The sequence below is a fragment of the Anopheles maculipalpis genome, chromosome 2RL, assembly GCF_943734695.1.
Source record: "Anopheles maculipalpis chromosome 2RL, idAnoMacuDA_375_x, whole genome shotgun sequence".
Lineage (NCBI taxonomy): Eukaryota > Metazoa > Arthropoda > Insecta > Diptera > Culicidae > Anopheles > Anopheles maculipalpis.
The window spans coordinates 89813066-89826694 of NC_064871.1; the positions used below are offsets into that span (position 1 = coordinate 89813066).

Consider the following 13629-nt stretch of genomic DNA (forward strand, 5'->3'; position numbering starts at 1 on the left):
AAAGGCATGTTTTTCTAAAATGCTGACGAATGTAATTTTATACTAAAATATCTATTTCAAACCATACCATCAAGATGATTCACCCCCTTTTGTTTAACACTATTGCACTAGTTGCAAGAGGTTGGAATAAATGAATGACTGAATAGCCGGGAATTGAAAGCAGATGCTAAAGCGGTACGGCTTATGCTAAGCAAAGACTTCCTGGCTGGCTGTGATCATTGCTGGAATACAGCAATTGAAAGTGAAACGGGAAATGAACGGTTTGGTATGAATGCAGCATTTCGTGGAGCATCTGAAAATCATCATAATCAGCAGAAGAAAGATTATCCTCTTTTCGATGCGCGGGGAAATGGATTCGATTTTGTGACAATTTGTCAGGCCTTTCCCACTGCAGCAAAGACAAGCTTCAGCTGTAGATTTGGTACGTGGATAGATGGCTAGAAAAGCTTACGAATGGATGGAGGAATATTAATTATGTTACGATCGGCTTTTCGTTGTTCGTTGGCTTTTTTCTTTACAAATTTCAACCACGACACAGTCCTATTTGATGTTGCAGCTGCTAATGGTTGGACAAGGTGATGGATTTTTTAAAATTTGAATTTTATTGACCCTTTTGAATTGCAAAGGTTTTATTATTATTTTGGAATGAATGAAAAAAGAGCTAAAGGACATTGAAGAAGATAAAAAAATGTGCTTTCTTGAAAATTTATCTCAAATATTCTTTATGTTCTTCCATAATACAGCAACAAAGTAAGCAGTTATAGTAATTAATATTATTCAGTGCATCACAGTAGTCTTCATCTAAGTTTGAGCTACTTATCGTCATACACAGTTGCTCATCAGCATTCTTGTACAGCTACTTAAAGTGAGCGTCTCTAATCTCCAAACGTATATCCGAACCTCCATCCCACTATGGAAATTAGTACCTTTTCCGAAATGGTCCCACTGTTGTCCAACTTTTGGCGTACCATTCCCACCACCTTGCAGCTGAAGCTAGAAAGCTCCCTAACACTGCTGAAGCAAGATCACAAACTAAACAAGCTATTCTTTTTGGGCCGACTGGAGGCACATTCGATCAATTATCTGCTCGCGTTCGGAACCCCCGGTGTGGATCTATTTCATCAGCGAAAGTTTTACTACAGTCGTGACGGGATTGATTGGTTGCTGCTGCTCGAACCTGCCAACTGGAGTGAAGATTGGGGCCGTCTTTGGTGTGAATTTACCGGAAATGTTGGTTTCGGTTTCAAAATTCGTTCGCTAGCTGCAGGAAGTGCGAGTGTGGTAGTGAGCGAACAGGATCGGTTGTGGTACGTGATGCATGCGATACTGCGTGAAGCGGCCGGTGTACCAAGGGGTGCACTAAGAATGTCCACCGACCAGCAGATTGTGCTGAATCCGTTCTTTCAAGGGCTAACGCGGGACGAGTTGGGGGTGCTTGGTAATTATCAACACTTCCGACGGCCGGAACGATCGGCGGAAGAGAATCTGCGTGGCAGGAACGAGTGTAATCTGTCGATGGATGTGTTTGATTCGCTGGAAAGTACCGTACTGCCCGAAGGCAAAAGTTTCACCCTGCGTATGGACGATTCGGATCAGCTGGCGATGTGGAGTTCGTTGCATTGGCTTGGGTTAGATTTTTTCCACAAAGCAAACAGTAGCGTGTTTGGGTTTCTGTACAATGGTGATGGGCGTAAAAATTGGGATCTTCCGTTTATGGTCGAGTTGTGAGGAAATAGAGTTTGATGAATGATATTTTGTTGAGAGTTTAAAATTTTGTTCAAATTTTCCTCCCCTCCAAGCATGTTGGTGTCACGGCTACGGTATGTGTCTTGGCTAGAGCGATAGATTCACAAATCATCCACCAGGGTGCGCTGGTGCGAATGTTCGGATTTTCCTTCACCCCGAAATCAACCGAAACGAACGAATGGAACTCAATGTGCCGAGCCGACAAGGGCACGATCTTTCCTCCCATTTATGCTACCCGAAGCGGGCGGAAGTTTTTCGGTGGAGTGAGTCGGATGAGGTTGGTTGTGGGAGGAGCAAACGCTTGAAGCGCACATTTACACATACTCAAACACACACACACACATAGAGTCATGTACGTTTGTGAAGAATCGTACAATATTGCATCGCTAGCGCTAGCGACGAAAGCCGCTTCAAGTGGTAATAAGTTCTATTTTGCAGCCAAATTAAACCAAGCCAAGCTGTTCTGTCTGGCTCTTAGGGGCTTTTATACGCTGTGAAGGTGAACGAGAATACGAAAAAAAAAAAGAATTGAAAAAACAACCTCATAAACCCAAGTGGGGGTGAAGCGAGAAGCTGCAAAGCTGGTGACAAAACCTGCACTCGTGTGCAAATGATAAGCCAAAGACTTGTGTGAAACGTAATGCGGTGCTTGAGGTAGTACGCATTTCAATGGGAAGGTTTTGGATGGAAAGATGAAGATGATTTTAAGGATGTTTTGGGAGCTTTTACAGCAACTTCCCAGGCAAGTAGTGTATTGTAGTTGGTTCATTTATGAACCAATTTTAATGAAAATAATTTTATGAAATAATTTTATTTTATTTTGTATTGCATATGAGTTCTTAATATTATGTTAAAAGATGTATCCAATATTACATTGTCTTTTGTGGTCCATAAATTGCAAGGACTTTATATTTATATTTCGAATGATATTAAAAAGCATTGTTTAATGCTTCGTTGAACAGTTATTCAATTATTAAAATAATATTTATTACAGTTTTTTTCAAGTTGACTTGTCTATGAAATTAAATATTTGTATTCCCGATTTAATGTCAGGATTCTAGATTTTCGAATTTTATCTTAATTTTATCATAAACTCTGCGTAAAAATCCATACCTTCAGCTTTGTTTACTGTTCACCATATCACTGACAGAGCTGTCTCCAAACAAGTAGAAACACAACACAAATTGAAACAAAAATATCCACTGTACACTTAACTAAAAATAAGAAAAAGTCACCAGCATCACGTCACACGAAAAGCATCGAAATGTGGTGAAGAATAACTACACCGTCGAAAAAACATTGCTGCCAAATTTGCATGAGAGCAAATTGATGAAAATAAGAACATCGAGAAACAAAAATTTCCCAACGAACGAAACCGTAACAAAACGAGCTTTTCGTTAGCCCCGTTCGTTGCACCGTTTAGCTTTCCTATTGTTTTGATCGTACCGTCGTGCCTTTTCTAGTTTCGCATTTGTTTTGTTTTTCACTGCGTTCGGCCTGTCTATGTTCTTATCTACCCGGTCACCCGTTCGCCGTGTGGTATTATTGTTGGCAAGGGCAACATGAATGTTTCACACGAGAAGATTTCAGCGTATACGTCCACACACGGCGAAGCTGTGTGCCAACGGGGAGGGTGAAAAATGGAAATTCCGTCGCCGGAGGACACGTGAATTTTTGAATGCCAAATTGCAATCGATTGCAGTGCACAGAGGGCACGAGAGAAACGGTTTGGGCTATTTGCGCCACATTTCTACCTAAACGTTCGACTGTATCAGGATCATCATCAACATCATCATCATCGCCGTCACTGCCCTGGAACGTCCACATGCATGAGCCAAGCGTAATGGGGGCCAGTACCATTCGACTGGACTATTCATCGGGGAGAAATAAGTTCGAAGTTCAGCATGTGTGATTTTTATGGTAACGATTATGACGGGTGGCGGAGGGCTAGGGATCGGGCAAACCGGGGGGGTGATATTGTAGAATTTAGTCAATTTCCCTTCCGTTCCATTACGCCTTTCCACAACTCGCATCCGTGATGTTTAGACATTGCGATACAGCACCATCGTGCCCGGTGCACAGTCTGAGGCATACGATGGCGATGATACGGAGCAGTAGATAAAAGGGCAGCAGGCAAAATAAAATCGAATTGCAACCGGCAGGCATTTGTTAGTTCGTTTTTACTGTCCGGAGTTGGAATTTTTCCTCGAATGCAATTCGCTCTTTGCTGGTCGTATGGGAGCTGTTTCGTAGTTTGGTGAGCTGCTGTTCAAGGGTGATGCAGATACTTTATTGATAATGACAGTTCGATTGCAGTTTGCCTGTTAATTTGAGCACATACACGGATGGAGGCTGGCAGTTTTGAGTATCAGTTTAGAGCTTTAGGCTAAAGGAGGATAAAATAAATGGTGGCAAATATGTTTTGTATAAAACGTCCGACAAGAATGAGTAGAATATTTGGTATAATATTTTATATCCTTTACAATTTTATACGTCTATTACTCATTGATCATTGCGGTCTATCATAACGTGTGTTAAAAAACTAAAAGATTAAGCCGGTATCTGTCAAATATTCGAGAATTTATACAATGGTTGAATCCAAATAGCATAATTCATCCCAAAGTATATGATAAAACACATTTCATCAACACAGGATGATTTCACAGTGCATTCTTTATAAAACCATTTGCTGTTTCAGTGTAAAAAAGTATCAAACTGTACAGCTTTGTAGTTTAATTGTGTTTGACTTACGTCAGCTCAGCTCCAGCTCGATGTTTTCTCAGGTGAGCTCCCGGTGGCTGAAGCAAGACTGATTGCTTTCGCTTTATGCAACATCGACCAACTCTTAAGCAAACTATGTCAGATACAATTCTTTAAATCTTACCCACCATCGCCTCTCCTGCGTCCAGCAAACCCGAACGCTCCCGTTCACAGTCGATAAATTTCTTGCTCTTCGTTCGTTGCTTATTGTAGCGCAAAGAGGTTGACTTTGCTACCAACAATTATCCTTCCACAGCTGCAGCAGTACAAGCCGTTTGGCTGAATAAACGAAGATACTTTGGTAGTTCCACCCTTGCTATCCATTACGATTGGGGGAAAGCCGTGTGGAAGAAATGGGGTTTGGCAACGCAAGCTGGTAAAGGAAGAAAATATTTTCCAGTTCGATCTTTGAGCACGACTTGAGGTGGATTCGATTTCCCGGCTTACGTGAATGGCCACGTCTAGAGAAGTGGTCTGACCTGGAAAAAACGCAAGCAGAAGCATCCTTTCGAACGCAGACCACGCTGCATTGTGTTGGGTAGCAGGGATAGGGCTGGTACGCGATCTGTATTGCTTCATCGAACTCCAGTCGTACGCAGGACGTCCTTGCAAGGACTGTGTGTGGCTGACTTCGTGGTTCGCCGTAGCGATAAGGATAAGCTTGCACTCCCATCCACCCTATCCCGGGTCTCGGCGCTCCTTCGAGTTGTACAAGTGTAAAACACCGGAAAGCAGTAGCGACTGTCCAAGGTGATGAAAAGGCAGGTACTGGCAAGAATGGCTGGTAGCTCTCGGAGGGCAAGCAGCCAGCCAGCCAGTATTGTGTATATTCTCTTGCCCGAGCGCAACAAAAGAAACAGAGATAAATTGCAGGAGCAAGCGTGTTTTTGCAAGGAAATCATTAAGAACTTTAATCTTTTCATCGTTGCCTACTCCACCGTTGTCGTTGCAATTTTCCTACCTGCCAGCCGAGTTTCTTGGTTGCGGGAGGATAACGTGAAATGAAGTCTCCCGGCATTGGAAGAATCGCCAGGACGCCAGCTAGACGATGCTGCAAAGATGACAATGAATAGCTGAACTTCCCGTTTTTCTTGAGCAGGGAAACTCACGCTCCAGGACCACTTCTGCCCGTAGAAAGATGGAAAGTGATCTTTGTCATTGCAGGACCCACCTCTTACTGCAATACACCAAGCTTACCGGCCAGCCATTACGGTCATCAAGCCATGCGAAAACGGAGGTTCTTAAGCCAGGCGCTAGTATATCGAACAGTGTGTCTGAACGTGTGGACAGTAGTTTAGTAGCGGTAAACGAGAGTGGCGGATGTGCAGATAGAAATCGGGAAACAATCATGCTCCTTTCCTCAGAACTCGGATGCTCGTTGCGAATGTGGTGGAGCGCACACAGCGTCGTTTTCCATTGTTGTGCACACCCGGCGATGGAAAGAAAACTGCTCCAAACCTGGTGGTGGTGGTACGGTTTTGAGGCAATATCCAATCCATTTCGATTATCGTCATCAGTGTATAAAGGAGTCCAGGAGTTCGGGTAAGCTCAGGATGATACCGACCGTGGGTAATTGTACCGAGCTCTGGGGGTGGCAAGACATTTTTCTCTTTATTCTATCGAAAAAGTTTTGCTACTGCCCGAATGCTTCATCTTCTCGTGTCGTGCCGTACCGAAAGGGAGTTTATTGCTTTGTTCGGGCTGAGAACGTGGACGTACCGAAAAAGAAGGTGAACCAGTAGGAGACAATTTTAGCAGTTTTATGATTGGGAAATTTATTTATATGATTGAGTGGACATGAATGCGAACGAGATGGTGGTCTAAATGCTTTTCGGTGGAAGGAGGTGGCGATTTGAGCTATTTAGTGGGGAATGTTGCTGTCGATTAAAATCGGTCTGGTGTTAAGTGAAAGTACAAAGTGTCGCTTGAAACTTATTTTACAACCGGAAATAAGCGTTGTGTTTTTGGTTCGTGGATAGAGCATTTTCCCGAAGAAAGTTTCTAAAAAAACCCTCGAGTGCTTAAATTTTGGACTAGATTTTTGAGAACACTTCTTGCAGTAGAATGATTTTGCCACAACTATTTGGTTGTTGGTTCTTTTCGTCCATAAATTGAATTAAAATTGTAAAAAAGAATAATTGAAATCGTATCAAACCTAGTGAGTGTAGGGCAAGCGCCATTGTTATGTGGCACTAGTTTAAAATAATTTGTAAAGAAAAATGCATCTATGCAGAAATAAAAAAAATTGTTTTGTTTTGCTTTTAAAATTTACAACGCACCAGGCGTCTCCATGGCATTACTTATCACTGTTTTTTCCTGTTTTTGACTACCTGCTAGCATAAAAATAAACACTCTTTGCATTTCAAGTGGAATTTATTTAATTTTTCATTACAATCACATATAAATAGCAAAATAGAAAAATACCTTTCAAGTAATAGCAAGCAAAAAAACCTAAACGTATTTGTAATACACACTTTGTTGTATTACACGCATTACCTTGTTTTTTTTTAAATCCCTTTTGACTTTTTAAAAGAATAGAAAAGAACAAGTGATAAACCATCTTTCGTGCCAAAATTGAACATTCATTATGAAACTTTTTTTCTATCCAAAATATATAGATCAATTCCTTTCGAATCCACCCTGACTTCATCGTGCGAAGCTCGATTCAATAATGTTGTCCGAGAGTGTGGCTCACTTCCACCCCACTCTGCAGAACAATACACTTCACAGCACGGGCAAAAGTTTTATCTACTAGTCGCTATTGTTCGCGACGAAATTTCATTCCCTGTGCGCAAAGAAAGACCATCTGTTTCTTGTTGAAGGCGAAAAAAAAAAAGAAGACCGAACTCGACTGGGAAGAGCGATCCTATCGCATCGAAATCTCCCGGACAAGGCTCATTTAAAGTGATGTTGTAAAAGTTTTTCCAATAATAATCACTAGCTGTTAAGAAGTTGGCACTCTGACCAAGTTAATGACAATGGAGGACAGCAGGAGAAAGGGCGATAGAACATGTTCGATGAAAAGAATGTTTCTTTTTTCCTTTTTTCATGCTTTTTTTGAATCGGTTTAGAACAATGCTTGAACGTTGATTAAACTCTAGAGATAGAAACAAAAAATATGTTTTTGTTTGATAACTTCAATTGAAAATTATTTAAAGGTTTTATGTTTAACCGAAATCAATTACGAAAGAATAGCCACCATGTAACGAAATGGTCCTTCTTTTTTGCTCTGTATATTTTAAGGATATATATGCCAAAAAGCACAACGGCTTCAACATCATCCAGCTGCGATCGGTTGGAAAAGCGTTTTTCCGTTCGAAAATTGTAGCCTATTCAAATACAGGCCTCGGTTTGCCGTGTCTATTCGTCCCGTTTGTCTTCCAACTTTTATCACCATTTCACCGATTGGAGAAGCTTTTGAAAATGCAAATTGAAAATGCTGGCCGGTACGATGCAAGCTTTACCAGCAGATGAAGGCGTGAGAGGGGGGAGAGCGTTGAGGACGATATGCTGAGGGGTGCTAAATTATTCGCATTGAAATCAAAATAAATCGTCCCGCATTCACGTTGCACGTTGATGTAACGGTTGGAAATTAGGGGTTTCTCGGGTACGGGACACAGGAACGGAAGCAGGCACCGTATGGAAAGTGACCGGCATGAGCAAGGTCCGGTAATTATTTAAAATTACTTCAATCAAATATTCATGAACCTTTCACGTCGGGTGCGGGATGAATGTTGCCTTCAATCGTACGCTCTATCTCACCTCCGCTCAGCGGCAGAATCGCTTCGTTTATCTCATTCGCACAAATATCAAATATCTCAGCTCGTAGCGAGTGCGCTCAGCTTCACCACGGGAGTATGTATGAATGTCGTGCCATGTCCACCGATCTCCCTTATCGGTGATTATGGCAATGATGACGTCGATGATGATTCCGATGGTTATGCTGGTGGTGTCCACCGATTACGATATCCAAAGCTGGGGCATTCGTTCCGTACCGTAGCACAGTACCGCTTGCCGTACGTTCCAGATGGAAAAGCAGATGGGACGCGCACGAGCTCTACCTTGCATGGTGGCATGGTGCATACGCTTTTCCGTAACATTTAGCCCGGGAAGCTTTTGTCCCGGAGGCTGAATTTACATACGCTCTAGGGAAAGGGTGGTTGAGTGGCTGAGAGGGGGCGAAAGGACATGACAGGCGTCATTGGAACGACGATCTGACTGTCGTTCCCAACGCATCATTAAGGTTTGGCGTACGGTGAAATGAGCGATGGATTCACTGTGTCTCGTGCAGATTGTGCTGGTGGTGCTTCGGTTTCTTGTTCTGGCGCTGGTTCTTGGCGCCTTGATGAAGGTCTTTTTTGGATAATGGATCAATCCGAAGGTGTACGTTGATTGGGACTGGAGGCCTAGTGTCAACAGAAAGCGCGTTTCGAGGCAAATTGTGCGATTCAGTTGAAGAAGCTTCTAGTGGTGATTTTATAGGCAATTGGTATTTAAACAGTCGATTTGTCTTTACTTTAAAGAAGGTTGGGAAACTAAAGGTTTACAATTTCAAAGTTATTTTTACTTAGAACTAGTAAACTATAGTGTATAAATATTTTTGTTTGAAGTAATTGAAATAGATTTTCTAAAATAATTGTTCAAAGAAGTCATGAATTTATTTTATATGTGAGGAAAAAGTATCTTTATTTAGGTATAAAGCAAAAATTAATTAATTATACGCCATATAGCAAAACATAAAAATAATGAAATAGAGCACTTTGTAACTGATAAACTTAAAAGCCGTATATCTAATTGAATTTAGTGTTTACTGAATTAAGAAGAATATAATATAATTCATAAGGCAGTTTCTTAAATAAATCTTTTAAAACTTGTATAATTTAGTTTTCAAATGCCTACAAGCATTCTTTTTTAAGTTCCAGTTATTTATGACATCTTAATCTAATCGCATTATCCTTCACCCACTCCCGGTCGGCCGGTTGGTTGGAATCGCTTACAAAGCATTTTCAATTTTTCAAAGCCAAACCACCCGCTTACGCTTGCTTATTTTAAGCGAGCATTTGTCCTTCCCCTGCCAGGCCTCATTCGTTCGTTCGGTTGGAAAAATGCAAAACCATTCTGAACGCAAAACCCCAAAGGCTGCTCACCACAGCTCCTACGGTGGTGCTATGGTACACCGGGCGAAAGCCATCCAATGCCCATTCCAACCACTAATTTGTGACCACGTTTTGTTGCTTGCACTCTTCCTCCGATTCCGAATCGGAGGTACGGATGGTTTTTGCTGCCAGAGTGAATGGAGCAGCAGCGAACCGTTTTAAAATAAATATATATTATAGCGGTGTTTGAGGTGATTAAATTAAAATAATGTCTTGATTCTACATTAAATTACGTTAATTTTCCGTTTCATAGACAGTGTGCAGCAAGGTAGAGAGAGTCTGGTATGGGCGGTTTATTGGGTCAGATGACTTAATTGTTGATAGTTTTATATCAAATTGTCAAATGAATTGGAGATAGAGATTTTTATGAAAAGTTTAAAGGCTTTTTGAGTAAAATTTCTTTAAAAAAGTACAATTCAAATTTAGATATCCCATAATTGCTGAGCATATTCCAAAAAAAAAAAACATTTAAACAAACAGAAGATATGTTCTATGATTATTTGTAGTGAAAAACTTTTGTAGAAATAATTGAACAAAACTACAGAATAAACTAATTTTTTAAAGTGCTTGAGCCAACAAGTGCAGGAGTTTATTTATTTACCACCAGCTGGCGCTAGCGCTTGTTTTGGGCCCTATTGTTCTGGCTACCTCTTTATCGCAGCATCAACCACCGGCGTGGGTAGCGTTAGCAGTGGACAAATGAATGCTCATTAAATCTGCCGGCACAATTTCTCTCTCAGCGCGCCATGCACCATCCCATCTCCCGAACCATCTTCCGTAACCCGGGCCGGGTACTTCGAGCACACAAACAATGACATTAACATACTCAATCCAGTTTACCCTTGCGTTTTGCGAGAGTGTTTGGGCTCGGTGATGCTGGGAAGGACCGCTAGTTTAAATGAGCACACATTTGTCCTAGGAATTGCCTTCCAGGGCTCTGGCCCACTTCCGTTGTCGTCCCTCCCACACACACACACACACACACTCATTTTGCATAGAGAACTACCGTACTGATATCAGCATAGTCGTTGTTTTAAATCGTGGCAAAGCTTACGGTGGCAAAGGTAGCAAGTAACCTGACATTTTTACTGAATCCGGGTTCCTTATTGTCTTTGCATGGAGCATGGAGTTTGGATAACATTTCACTCGAAAGGTATTTGCATGACCATGACCACCGTTTAGAGGGGTAGCACGAAAGGAGTCACCGATTGTCTTTTCATAGACAAACACACATAGAGCAGAAGTTAATGTGGATTGAGAGGACGCTTTAATTTTAATGAGTCAAACCATCTTGCTTGCCAGTACGAACGATGATAGTATGAAATTGCCTGTGGCTTTGGGTCAACGGATCAGCAGAAATGCATACCGGGATGTGCAGTTTACTGTCACGGTTGCGATGTTGAATTTGAAGCTTATCTTTTTATGCTTACGTTTTCTGTAATGGCAACTAGGTTTACTAAATCGTGACACATCTGTTTGAGGAGTATCTTTAAAGGCCTCTAAAACTGCATTCCGGACCAATAGCACTTAGATGAATATCCGGATCGAGAAAATGGACCTCGAATGAATGGTGTTGAAGCCCTTTCCGCTTACCAAAACCTATCGGAAGTGATCCTGCCGAGATACGCCACACAAACCCTCATTCTCATCCACTTCGGAGCGGCCATGTAGAGCAGCAAAAGGAAGTCGATTTATGGTACGTGACACATGTACCTGTTCTAACGTACGCGCGCAGACACACATACGCACACACAAAAGCGCTAAAACCGGGTTGCCGAGTTGAGCCACGTGAGAGATTAATTGTTCCCCGATGAGATGGAGGCGCCTGGTACCGGTACCGCCTGGATGCACAATGATGGGCGGAACGATGCGAGAAAGCGATTGTAAATTAGTTCTAAATTGAGGCAAATTGTTTTAGCGAAAGGCTATTGTGACGCCCATACCCGTGCACGTGCACCCGATGGGATTAAGGGGTGGGGAAGGGTTCCGCTTTGCTGGGAGTTGGTGTGAGTGATGAACGTAACGGTCATTGGGCGTCGATTTCCTGCACGGCGCTAATGGACATCCTCATCGTGAATAGGCGAACGAGTGAACCTTTCGCTCCGGTTGGCAAGATTAATTGGCTGGAAAGGATGGTAGCCATTAAGGCAAAGTGTCCGTTTCAAATGCTTGGTGATGGGTTTCTGCTTTGAGTTGTTTTTTTTTTTTTATTTTATAATACGCAACGTTGATTTTTATGCTTGATCTTACCTTTTAACGGTTATCTTTGAAGTTATGAGTGACAGGCAAGAATGGGAATTGGAATTTCATTTTCAAAAACTTCGATTAAAAGTTTATTTAATTTACTTTTCAACCCAAAAAAGCAGAAAAGCTATAAATAATGATGAGAGCAAACATCCTGTAAACGAAAAGCAATGCTTGATTCAAATAATTTATTCATTGGTCTAAAACAAAGCTTTAAATAATGTTTTTTGTCGATGCAGACAACCAAATCGAAAAAATCCTTAATCGAATTCTGCATCATATTGCATTTTAATTTAATCTTGTCACATTCACCTCACATCCCAATGCAACAAAACACACAGTGTGAACAAACAGTTCGCTTTGTCCGGCAGCCCTATCGAGCCGACTGTTTTCCAATCGAACTCTGAAGAGGTCATCTGGAATGCAAACGTGATGACCAAACAAAGAGGCTCGCTGTACATAAATACATAGATGTGTAGTGGAGTGTAAACATAATGTTGCTGTTTGCTGCTGGTCGTTGAGGGATTTTAGGATCGTTCCCTGATATTTCATTAACGAAGCAATTTTGTGATGAAAAAAAACTTTATTATTTTCTTTATTAAATACTATATGGCTTAGCTAATCGCAAGGCCAATTTAATGCCTTTAAAAACTATTTATTAAGTATAAGTTTTAAGTGAAATATTCGTGATTCTGATTCGTGAAACTCAGTAAAGGCAAGCAAATGTTTTTTGATGTTGTAAATTGCTGATCTAACATTTATAACAACAATAGATAGAAAACAATCTAACAACAATAGATAGAAAAGGTGCAATTTGTGACCTCAAATACAACAAACACGCAAAATAAACCCTAGAATCCCCCCCCCCTCCTCATAAAAGAATCCTTTTATTTAATTGTAAATAACGTACTCTACGCTCTACGCTTGACAATCAGTAGATTAATGATCGCCTCAGGATTTATACATGAAGATTGATGCTCCACCTGATTAGCGTCTAAAGTCGCTTCCGAAGCAACCTAACGAGCAGCTGATTATTTATTCCACTGTCAAATCCCTTCGACTGTTTCCCCGGGCACCTTTCCCAGAGATACAATCACTCCATCGGAATATTTATGTTTGCTTTAACGTCAACGTTCACGTTCGCTTCCTTCGAGTCGATTAAATACGACGAAAGAGGTAGCGTACTTTTGTGCACGAGTTCCGAAACACGATTCCCGATCCACGCACATACATAAGCAAACATGACCGCAAACTTGAAGCCTCTTGCATTTCCGCTCGAGTCCGCATTTGGTCGTTGCGAAACGCGATACGATCCACTCCGACAGGATGCCAATGCAAATGTGTAGCTCGTACGCAACATACGTTATGGTGAATGCCGGAAAAGCCGGATGTCACAGCCAACCCTGGTCCCGTGTACTGTGTCCAGGCGGAAGCTTGCAAATTCACAAACACACTCATGTAGCAAAAGTATGTCGCTAGCAGACCGAACCTACTCAAATCCCCTTTTTGCAATACACATACACATATGCACATGTTGCACGCTGTGCATTAAAATCGTGGTGGACGGGAATAATAAATTCATCATCAAACAAAACGTGTTGAAACCATTAACATTCAGCTTGACATATCAAAATTTTGATTAATGAATAACAATCGCAATCGTAGCGCGACCATATGCAGCTGACTGACAGACATTGAATGAGGGACAGAGTTACATACAAAA

General features: G+C 41.5%; 2 protein-coding genes across 2 annotated transcripts in view; one reads left to right on the forward strand and one right to left on the reverse strand.

Moving 5' to 3' along the window:
- The window catches only part of LOC126567815 (transcription termination factor 2), a 430644-nt gene that overhangs the window by 248097 nt on the left and 168918 nt on the right, over positions 1–13629 (reverse strand). The window lies entirely within an intron of this gene.
- On the forward strand, positions 913–1728 carry LOC126568423 (radial spoke head protein 9 homolog). The gene has a single exon (XM_050224895.1). It carries the CDS (start codon positions 913–915, stop codon positions 1726–1728), a length of 816 nt encoding a protein of 271 aa, XP_050080852.1.

Coding starts and splice junctions, on each gene's coding strand:
- LOC126568423 (XM_050224895.1), top strand. CDS start 913: ATGGAAATTAGTACCTTTTCCGAAATGGTCCCACTGTTGTCCAACTTT.